The 12,312-nt window shown below is 34.8% G+C and overlaps 1 protein-coding gene across 7 annotated transcripts in view; it reads right to left on the bottom strand.

The window, feature by feature from the left end:
- IQCB1 (IQ motif containing B1) overlaps nucleotides 1-12,312 on the bottom strand; it is a 55,421-nt gene that overhangs the window by 18,983 nt on the left and 24,126 nt on the right. For all 7 annotated transcript variants that reach the window (XM_082740531.1, XM_082740535.1, XM_082740533.1 and 4 more), the window contains one exon: nucleotides 1,088-1,230. In XM_082740531.1, the coding sequence (XP_082596657.1) occupies nucleotides 1,088-1,230 (143 nt within the window). The remainder of the gene's footprint in view (nucleotides 1-1,087; nucleotides 1,231-12,312) is intronic.

Here is a 12,312-nt window from a genome sequence, read left to right as displayed (position 1 = left end):
GTGGATATCTAAGTAAAGCTATCCAATAGTAAACACTAACTACAAATGGTTACTTTAATTTAAATAAAGTAAAATTAAAAACTCATGCGCTTGTGTGTACGAGCCACATTTCAAGTACTAGCCAGTCATGTCTAGCCAGTAGGAACCATATTTGACAGTGCGGATAAAAAACATTTCATTTTGTAAAAAGTGCTGGTTTAGGGGCGCCTAGGTGGTTCAGTTGGTTAAGTGTCTGCCTTTGGCTGAGGTCATGATCCCAGGGTCTTGGGAGACAGCCCCATATTGGCCTCCCTGCTCACCAGGCAGTCTGCTTCTCCCTCTTCCTCTGCCCCTCCCTTCTACTAGTATGCTAATGTGTACTTTCTCTCTCTCAAATAAATAAATAAAATCTTAAAAAAAAAAAAAAAAGGAAGTGCTGGTTTAGAGCTTGGGAAGGTGAGGATGCAAACAAGATTTGAGTGTGTTAAGCACTCAGTTGGTAGGTGAAGCTAAGTTATGGATAGGATACCAGAGGAAGAGTAACATGAGAGAGGTCAAGATGGAACCCTGAGAAACATCTATATTTAAGGGAAAAAAAGAAATAAGAGGTTAGGTAAGAACACTGAGGATGGGTGATAGGAGGGGAAGGGAAAGAACAAAAAGAAAAATCTTCAAACCATTCAGATTCCTAGACTATAATATTAATTTCAGTTTAGTGTATCAAAAGTAGCAAGATGTCACAAGGTTTATACTGGGGTATCAGTACAGATCTGATTCCAGAATGTAGCAATATTCTAATTCCTTAAGATCACAGGGATTCTTTATGTTTCTGAAAGCATGTATTTCTATGTTTTACTAATTTATCTGAAAGATTAGAAAACTCGTGGAAAGACTGCTCATCATCAACTTAATAGGCCTTAATAAAAAAAAATAATAACTTTTTTTTTTGACTCGAGATTTAATAACATTTACCTGAGAAGGGAGAAACAGGGAAAAGGCCCAAATTAAAAAAAAAACAAAAAACAAACAACCATCAGGTAGTGGGAAATCTGGTTCATTAAAATACTTTAAGCATTTTTACACTTCTAAAATTGACATTGCCACTCACCTGGATGAACTATTTCAAGCATACGCAGCCGTAATTCTCGGGACAATCTCATGGCTCTCTGTCTTTGAAGCTGCAACTGTAATCTGCGGTGCTCTTCTTCTTTCTGCTTATTTATCTTGAGTAACATCTTGGTTCGTTTAGATCTGTGATAGAAGCATTAAGTACCTTATACACAATTTTTTCATAAATGACATACCCACTCAAGAAGTATATGAAAAGACGTTTAACCTCACTAGTAACTATATACATGTAGACTTGTTACAACAGTAACAAGCTGAAAACAAACTGTATGCCCCACAATAGGGAAATGGATAAATAAATTATTGATTCATTCACTGGACAGGATTCTATGAACCATAAAAAATAAAAATTTCAAAAAATATTTAGCAAACTGGGAAAATACCCAAATCTAATATCAAGTGACAATAAAATCAGGATATAGAAGATATCCAAAGTGTGTTAAAATACGTATCATGTACATAAAAAAATAAATGGTCAAAAATAATAAAATTTCAAGTGATTTTTGTTGCATAGAATGATTATGAATGATTTCTTTCTTCTTCATGTCTACCTATTTCTCAGTTATAGTTACATTAATAACTATTAATTATTTCATAATTAGAACTAATTATGAAAATTTATGGCATTTGTATATTACCTACTCTTATTCAACAAAAATTTCTCCTTAGCCATTTCTACCTACTTCCTATATTACTATGTAAGGAAATCACAAGTATTAGTCTATAGTGAATATACTCAAAATGCTTTCAGATACCCACAGAAAAAGAAACCAAAAAGGATAAGAAGAAAAGAGAAGAATATATTATTTATTTTAGTTCTATAGACTTAATTTGCTTGTGTCTCACTCAAGAGCATTTGCTCTCAGATTCCTTTACCCAGAATTAAATTGCCAACAAATGAGGAACTTGGCCATATCTTTGCAGATAGGTAGACTTCAAAACGGTACAGTTATAGAAAATATCTTTCTTACCCCATTACAGAAAGGTAGAGAAGACCTCAAAATGTATGTGTGACAAAAGGAGAAGAGGTTCTAGAGAGGATATAGGGCTAGCCATATAGTTTCTAAGTTTCTCTTCCTCTTCCAAAGAGTTGGAAATGAAGTAAGGGGCCTTTATATTCTCAAAGAAGGCTGATGGAAACCTACCTCTCCTATAGAACTTTCCTTGCAAAATTCTGAGTTGTATAGAGCACATAGATTAGGATGTTTTAACCTTTACCTACCTACAGAGGGTAAAACAGAACAGTTGCCCTAAAACAAAATTTCCTTTTAAATTACCTAATTGGTTATAGATTATAATGTCTAATATTGCATTATCATTATTTTAAATTTACAATTAACATAAGAAACATAGTAATCATTGAAAGTGTATTGCTAAGACACAATCTATCAGAAAACTGGGTCTGGGAAAAAATGCAGGCTATAAAATATGGCAAAAATTAAAGGACTATAGAGCATGTAGGCAGAAGTAAAATGCAAACAGAAATACAGTAGAAAAGTGAGATTCAGAGATTGAAAGGACTATAAATTATAAATATGTGTCTTCCTGGAGTCACATGCTTTAATCTCATGTTTGAAAACATTTATTAGGAATTAATGTGATTTTGAATTAGAATGTTTCCCCCCCATTTAGGAATATTTTAGTAGTTAGGTATTCTGTAGTTCTAGTTAAAGAGTTTCTTTAATCACTACAAAATTAAAAGAGCATTCATTAAATGGTCTCTTTCTAAGAAATACTAGGCATTTGACCATCTAGCATCTGTGAGCATTTCAGAAAAGGAAATGAGTGATCAGATGAATCTTTACCATCAAAGAGGGAGTTGACAAAACTATCTACTACCAAGACATCAGAAAGTCTCTAGGAATTCCTTTGTTGGAGAATAGTAAGTATGAACTGGGGAAGTACCATATGAATTGACTACCAAAAGAGTTGACAGCCTCTATTCATTAATTCAACAAACATTTATCTGAGTGACTGTTGCCTGCTTAGTACTGTGACTCAGGGAAACAGAGAAGAAACATAGCCTGCCCTTCAGAAGCTCAATTTCAAGGAGAAGCTGAAGTGTAACAGAATATGTCACTCTGGCATAAAGATTAATTTGAGCTGGAGGCAAATGAGTATCCAAATGTAGAAAGAGCCTTTCCAGAGCTGTCCTTATTGGACAAGAGCAGAAATGTCTCAGAAATGAAGACTGCCATAAATCCCCCTTCTCAAGGCCATGAAGAAGATGGAAAGCTGGTGCCAAGATGGACCTAGACAAATAACTCACAAATCTCATTAGTTTCCCAAATATATTTACTTTCCATCATTTCCTGACTTTGGAAGTCAAAAATCCTTTTCTTTTTATCTGTCACTTCTTTACAAATGTATTATTCTTTGTTAAGATGCTATAAAAGCCCAAGTTCTGTCTAGTCATTTGAGGTACTCATTGTGTGAGGTTTCTTCTGCATCATGTGCACTGCACACATTAATAAACCATTTGTGTTTTGTTAATTGTTTTTCCCCCTTTTTTTTGTCAGTCTAATTTCCAGGGAGTGAACCTAAAATATGGTAGAGGGAAAATTTTTTTCTGCCCCTACAAAATGAAACAAGTACAATTAAGACACCAAAATATCAGCCCTATGATAAAGGGAGGTAGTTGTGAGGTTTCCCAAAGGTAATTGGTATAGCTGTTAGACCTCGGTTGGCACATACCAGAAAATAAAGTTTCTGACCATAAAAAAATGATTCAGTAAAAAAGAACCCCCCCGAGTGGTGAGAAGATGGGCAAAATGGGTGAAAGGGAGTGGAAAGTACAGACTTCTAGTTATATCATGAGCAAGTAATGGGGAATGAAAGGTGTAGCACAGGGAATACAGTATTGTAATAGCATTCATTACATAGCGACAGTAAAGTAGCTATATTTGTGGTGAGCATAGCATAAGTATAAAATCATCGAATCATTATGCTGTATACCTGAAACTAATGTAACCATACTTTGGGTTAAAAAAAAAAAAGGCAGCTCAAAAGGCATCTTAAGCATCATAAAAAATAAAAAAAGAAACCCCCCAAAAAGTGCATTAGTAAAGGTGTGACTATATAAGAGTGCCTCTTGCTGGAATTTAAAAAGCTCTGAAGAACCTGGGCCCATAATTATGAGTGGTGGGTAGTTCCTACCCACACCGCCCCCCCCCAAAAAAAACAGGGGAGGGAAAAATTACTCTGAGATAACGACCTGACCACAAAAAGACAGAAATAACCTTTGCAGAAAGCCAAGTTATAAAGGAAACAAGAAAAATTTGCATAAACTATTTCAACTAGAAAAGGTGGTAAAGCCTGAGCAAACTTGAAATTAAAAAAACTAATGAATTAATAAAGAGAACCCAAAGCTAAATCTATACTTCAATCTGCCCTAAAACTTCAAACTCAAAATCCTGGAAAAAACAAACTAATTATAATGTGATATTTAAATAATTTTGGCTTCACAGTTAAAATTTAATGGAAGCGGCACCTGGGTGCCTCAGTGGGTTTAAGCCTCTGCCTTTAGCTCAGGGTTGTGGGATTGAGCCCTGCATCTGGGTCTCTGCTCAGCAGGGAGTCTGCTTTCCCCCCCTCTCTCTGCCTATTTGTGATCTCTGTCTATCAAATAAATAAATAAAATCTTTTAAAAAATTAATGGAAAATAATTTTAATGGAAATATTTATAACTGGACTGATTTTGTTACATAAAGTAATAGAATTTCTATTTTAAAATAGTGGAACATTAATTAGACTCCATAGATATACTTCTAAGTGGACAAAAATCTATAATCCTGGGATACTTTTAAATACAGATTTTAATATTACAAGACAAAGCAGACTGGCAAATTTGACAACTATAGTGAGACTAAACATTAAATGTCTGAATCCATGGTACAGGGGTACCTTTAAATGTAAAGATGACAGCGGAGAATGAAAGCAAGTAGAATCCGTTAAGTAATAAACCCTCTACCTTCACCACAGAAGGCAGGGCTATACAAAGAACATCTCAGATTTTTTAAAAGAATAATATACATTGTGACTCTCTAAGTATTCATCATTTCCCAAATTTATTTGACCAAGAAATCCTTTTAAAAATGTTTTTAAATAAATACATTGTAGGATACACAGTGAACTTTGAGCAATGCTGTAATGGATTATAACTGCCTCTCACAAGTACAATTTATTTAACGTATCTATTTGTCTAACTAGATTTGTAAACCCTCAAAGGCAAAAAACTTGCCAGATGCATTTTCCCCACTGTCATCTTTTCTAAGTTCCAGGTAATATGCTAAAAAAAACCCCAAAACCCTTTATATTATTTTAATCTTGGGAGGAACACAGACAATTATCCCCATTAAATAGATGGGAAATTTAAGGCACAGAGAAGTTAGGCATCTTGTCCCCAGTCATTCAGCCCAAAGTTGGTGAGGGAGGATACAAAATTTAGTCTTTCTAACTCTCCCAATACCCAGCATTGCCTCTGGCATATATTAGGCAATTGAAATATATCTTAAAAACGCTTGTTTTAAAAAACAAAACAAAACAACAAAACTCATGCCCCATATTAATAATCTAACTTCTCTAAAGGAAACTCATCAATGACTTAAATCTAAATTTTAGTTTACCATATTAAATTTTTTTTAAAAAATATTTTATTTATTTATTTGACAGATCACAAGTAGGCAGAGAGGCAGGCAGAGAGAGAAGGAAACAGGCTCCCCACAGAGCAGAGAGCCTGACTCGGGGCTCGATCCCAGGACCTTGGGATCATGACCTGAGCTGAAGGCAGAGGCATCAACCCACTGAGCCACCCAGGTGCCCCTAAAATATATTTTTTAAAGCTTTTATTTATTTATTTGACAGACAGAGATCACAAGTAGGCAGACAGGCAGGCAGAGAGAAAGGAGGAAGCAGGCTCCCTGCTGAGCAGAGATCCCGACTTGGGGCTCGATCCCAAAGACTCTGGGATTGTGACCTGAGCCAAAGGCAGAAGCTTTAACCCACTGAGCCACCCAGGAGCCCCTTAAAATATTTTTATAACTGAAAAATACAGCTGCAGTTATTACAGTTATTAAAAGACTAGTTTTAGTTCTCTTAAAAAACTGACTTCTGAAATATGCAAGTTTCACTTTGTGAACGAAAATTTAGCTTTAAGTTTAAGGCTGCATGAAAAAAATCACCTCTGAGACAGCTCTATTTCATCCTAAATGGCGAGGAGCTAAGTCATTTATTTGTGTGCATGTGTGTGTATATGTGTGTGTTTTATTCTTTTCATTGCTCTAAGAATCTGGATGGGTCAGTCATATAAAAAATTGGGCAATGTCTTTAGTATTTCATTTTTGGTCCACTTCAAATAAATAAATGACAAACTGTGTTCTAACTATTCCAGTTACCATAAAATATAGCTTTACACAAGGAAATGTGTGGCTTTTGTTTTATATTTTCTCAGTACAGAAGTTTCTATGTCTTATTTAAGTAAAGTTATTAGTAAAACTGGAAAAAAAAAAAGAGGGGGGAGCACCTGGGTGGTTCAATTGTTAAACCTCTGGGGAGAGATACCACAGACACAAACTCCACATCAGACAACCCTGCCCTAGGACATGCACCTGAAGAAGTGCCCATAATGTCCAGCTTTGAAAATCAGTGGGGCTTAATTCTGGGACAGTAGGTAGGCTATAGGAAATCAAGACTCTGTTCTTAAAAGGTCCCAGGCTCAAACTTAATTGCTCTGAGAACCAGCACAAAAGCAGCATTTTAAAAAGTCCCTAGCCATATGTAAAGGAAATTTACGGACTGATTTTAGGCTGTGTGCTGGAGGGCCAGGATCTATAGGGACTTTCTCTGGGAATGGTAGTATGGTATGTTCCATTTCTGACATTCACTGCATTCAGTAGAAGCACTGGCCTAGATCAGCACCCATCCAAATTGGCTGGCAGGGGGAGCTGCAGGCAGCCCCACCTGCCAATGTGCCCACAAGAGTTGTAGCCCAATCATAAAAGGTGAGAGAATGGAACCCATAAAGGGAATATCCCTGCAAAACCTGGTTCTGGTGACCTGATGAGGACTGTGCTTCTGGGCCTTCTAGAGTGCCTTCTATATAAGGCTACCCTTTCAAGACCAGGAATTGATCGACTTAATACATAGAAGCAAATACAGTAAGTCAGACAAATGAGGATACAGAGGAATATGGCCCAAATGAAAGAAAAAGAAAACTCTTTAGAAGAACCATATGAAATGGAGATGAACAATCTAACATATAAAGAAGTCAATGTAATGGTCATAAAAATGCTCACTAAACTTGGGATAAGAATGGATAAACACAGAACTTCTACAAAGACAAATAAAATAAAAAAAAACAGAACCAATTAGAGCTAAAGAATACAATAAATGAAATGAAAAGTAAACTAGAAGGAAATCAAAGGCAGATTAGGTAATGCAGAAGAACCAATCAGCAATCTGGAAGACTGTGTAGTGGAAATTACCCAAGCTTAATAGCAAAATGAATGAAGAACTTGAAAAAATTAGAATAATTTAAAGGACTTCTGGGACAACATCAAGTGTACTAACATTTGTATATTACGGGTCTCAGAAGGAGTAGGGTCAGAGCAAGGGGTAGAAAACTTATCTGAAGAAATAGTAGCTGAGGGACGCCTGGGTGGCTCAGTGGGTTAAAGCCTCTGCCTTCAGCTCAGGTCATGAACCCAGGGTCCTGGGATCCAGCCCTGCATTGGGATCTCTGCTCAGCAGGGAGCCTGTTTCCCCTCCTCTCTCTCTGCCTGCCTCTCTGCCTACTTGTAATCTCTGTCAAATAAATAAATAAAATCTTAAAAAAAAAAATAAAGCTAGTATGAAGGTTAGAAGACAAAAGCAGGGATGCCTGGGTGGCTCAGTCATTAAGCATCTGCCTTCGGCGCAGGTCATGATCCCAGGGTCCTGGGATCGAGCCCCACATCAGGCTCCCCGCTGCGTGGGAAGCCTGCTCCTCTCTATCCCACTCCCCCTGCTTGTGTTCTCTCTCTCTCACTCACTCTCTCTGTCAAATAAATAATCTTAAAAATAAAAAGCAATGAAGTGAACTGTACCTACAATAATTAGTTATGGGGCACACAAAATATGACATCAAAAACAAAAAAAACCCCATGGTGATAGGGAGTGTTTTAGAATGTATTCAAACTCAAGTTGACCATTAACTTAATATAGACCACCATAATTAGAGTGTTATATAGGAACTTCATGGTAACCACAAACCCAAAATCTGTAATAGGTACACAACAAATAAAAAGACAGCCAACCATAACAGTAAGGAAAGTCATCAAATCACAGAAAAAAGAAAAAACAGAACTATAAAAACTAGGAAATAGTAACAAAATGGCAATAAGTACCTACCTGTCATAAATACATGAAATGTAAATGGACTAAATGCTCAAAAAAAGACAGAGAACAGAATGGATAAAAAGCCAACACCCATCTACATGCTGCCCATGAGACTCACTTCAGACCTAAAGATACACACAAGCTGAAAATAAAGGGATGGAAAAAAGATACTCCATGCAAATGAAGTGAAAAGAAAGGTGGAGTAGCAATACATATATCAGACAAAATAAACTTTATGTGAAAGCCCATAATGTGACAAATAAGGGCATTACATAATGATGAAGAAATCAATACAAGAGGAAATAACAGTTGTAAATACATATAAGCACCCAATGTAGAAGCAACGAAATATATAAAGCAAGTATATATCCCTAATAAATGTAAAGGGAGTAAATGACAGTAATGCAAGAGCAGGGACATCAATAACCCACTTATGCCAATGAATAGATCATCCAGACAGAAAATCAATAAGGAAAAAGTGAACTTAAACAACACATTAGACCAGAGGGATTTAACATATATACAGATCATTCCATCCCCAAACAGCAAACTACATATTATTTTCAATTGCACATGGAATATTCTTGAGAATAGCTCACATGTTAGACCACAAAACAAATCTCAATAAATTTAAGACTGAAACCGTATCAAACATCTTTCCAACTACACTGGTAAAAAAATAGAAGTCAATTATAAGAAAAAAAAACACAACAGAAAAAACACAAACATATGGAGGCTAAACAACATGCTATAAAATAACCAGTGGGTCAACAAAGAAATCAAAGAGTAAATTAAAAATTAACACAAATAAAAATGGAAACAGAACATTCCAAAATCTATGGGATGCAGCAAAAGCAGTTCCAAGAAGAAAGTTTAGAGCAATATATGCCTACCTCAAAAAATAAGAAAAATGTACAATCATGTAATCTTATATCTAAAAGAATTAGAAAAAGAAAAACAAAGCCCACAGTTAATCGAAGAAAATATTCTAAAGACAAGAGCTGAAATAAATAAAAGAGTAAAAAAAATAGAAAAGATCAATGAAACTAAAAACTGCTTCTCTGAAAATATAAACTAAATTAATCAACCTTTAGCCAAATTCATCAAGGAAAAAAAGAGAGACGCCTAAATAAATAAAATTAGAGATGAAAGAGAGGTTAAAACTAACACCACAGAAATACATAGGATTATAAGAGACTACTATGAAAAATTATATGCCAACAAATTGGACAACCTAGAAGAAATGAAATATGCAATCTTACAAGAATGAGTCAGGAAGAAACAAAATCTTAACACACCAATTACTAATAATTATATTGAATGAGTAATTAAAAAGCTCTTGACAAACAAAAGTCCAGGATCAGTGGGTTCCCACGTGAATTCTACCAAACATTTAGAGTTAATACCTACTCTTCTCAAACTACTCTAAAAAATTTAAGAGAAAGAAATACTTCCAAATTCATTCTACAAGGTCAGCATTACTTTGGTATCAAAAACAAAAACACTACAAAAAAAAGAAAATACAGGCCAATAACCCTGATAAACATAGATGCAAAATTCCTCAACAGAATACTAGCAAAATGAATTCAACAATACATTAAAAGAATCATATCCCACGATCAAGTGGGATTTATTCCAGGGATGCAAGGATGGTTCAATATTCACAAATAAAAGCAAATGGCAAAATTCAACAGTCATTTATGGTAAAAAACTCTCAATAAAGTATGTATAGGTGGAAGATATCTCAAAATAATACAGGGTATATCTGACAAACCCATAGCTAACATCATATTCAATGGTGAAAAACTGAGAGTTTCTCCTCCATGATCAGGAACAAAACACTGATGTCCACTCTTGCCAGTTTATTCAATATGGTTCTGGAAATCCTAGTCACAGCAATTAAATAAGAAAAAGAAATAAGAGGCATCTAAAATGGAAAGGAAGAAGTAAACTATCACCGTTTCCTCATAATATAATACTATATATAGAAAACCCTGAAGTTTTTAAAATTTAAATTCAAATTCAATTAGCCAACATATAGTACATCATCAGTTTCAGATGAAATGTTCAATAATTCATCAGTTGCATATAACACCCAGTTAGAAAAACCTAAAGATTCTACCAAAAAGCTATTAGAATAAATGATTTCAGTAAATTTGCAGGATATAAAATTGATAGAAATCTGTTGGTATTTCTATATACTAATAATGAAGTAGCAGAAAGAGAAATTAAGAAAACAATCCCATTTACAATCATACCAAGAGAATAAAATACAGGAATATATTTAACCAAGGAAGTGAAAGACCTGTACTCTGAAAACTTTGAGACACTGATGAAAGAAATCAAAGATGACACAAATAAGTGAAAAGATATACTGTGCTCATGGATTTGAAGATTTAATATTGTTAAAATATCCATACTACTCAAAGTAACCTACAGATTCAATGTAGTCTCAATCTACATTGGCGTTTTTAATAGAACTAGTACAAAGGAATCCTAAAACTTGTATGGAACCACATAAGACTTTGAATAGCCAAACCAATCTTGAGAAAGAACAAAGCTGGAGGTATCACATTCCCAGATTTCAAACTATACTATAAAACTATAATAATCCAAACAGTATGGTGTTGGCTCAAATATATTTAGACCAGTGGAACAGAATATAAAGCCCAGAAATATATCTACATATGTTCAATAATCTATGACAAAGGAGGCAAGAATATACAATGATAGTCTCTTCAACAAATGATGTTGGGAAAATTGGACATGCAAATGAATAAACTGGACCACTTTTTATACACAAAAATAAACTCCAAATGGATTAAAGACCTAAATGTAAGACATGAAACCCCAAAACTCCTAAAACAAAATTAGCAGTTTACTGGCAGTAAACTTAGATATCAGTCTTAGCAAGACTTTTTGGATCTGTCTCCTCAGACATGACAACAAAAGCAAAAATAAACTACCAGGTGTATGTCAAACTAAAAAGCTTTTATACACAGTAATATAATATCCACAAAACAAAAAGGCAAGCTACAGAATAGGAAAGATATCTGCAAATGCTATCTCCCTTAAGAGGTTAATATCCAAAATATATAGAACTCTTAGAACTCAACACCAAAGATGATCCACAAACAGTTCAATTAAAAAATGGGTAGAGAACCTGAATACACATTTTTCCAAGGAGCATATACAGCTGGCCAACAGACAGATGAAAAAAATGTTCAACATCTCTCATCATCAAGGGAAATGCAAATCAAAACCACAATGAGTTACCACCTCACACCTGTCAGAACAGCTAATATAAAAAGACAAGAAAAAAAAAACTTTGGCAAGGATGTGAAAAAAAAAGGCAACCCAAGTTCAATGCTGGTGAAAATGTAATTTGGTGTAGCCACTATGGAAAACAGAGTGGAAGTTCCTAAAAAAATTAAAAATAGAAATACCTTACAATCCAGCAAATCCATTTATGTATATTTATCCAAAGAAAATGAAAATACTAATTCAAAAAGATATATGCACACCATCTCCACTCCAGCATTATTTATAATAGCCAAGATATGAAAGCAACCTAAGTGTCCATCAATAGATGGATAAAGAATATGTAGTATATAAATAAAATGGAATGTTACTCAGCCATAAAAAAAGAATGAAATCTTACCATTTGTGGTAACATGGATGGACCTAGAAGGAATTATGCTAAGTGAAATTAAATCAGAGAAAACCAAATGCCATATGATTCTACATTTATATGGAGAAACAAAGGGGGATGTGGGTGGTGCAGTTGGTTAAGCTTCTGACTCTTGGTTTTGGTTCAGGTCGTGATCTCAC

Source organism: Mustela nivalis (genome assembly GCF_964662115.1).
Source record: "Mustela nivalis genome assembly, chromosome: 1".
Taxonomy (NCBI): Eukaryota; Metazoa; Chordata; class Mammalia; order Carnivora; family Mustelidae; genus Mustela; species Mustela nivalis.
Note: the sequence above shows the minus strand (reverse complement) of the source record. Positions and strands in the feature narration are given on the sequence as shown.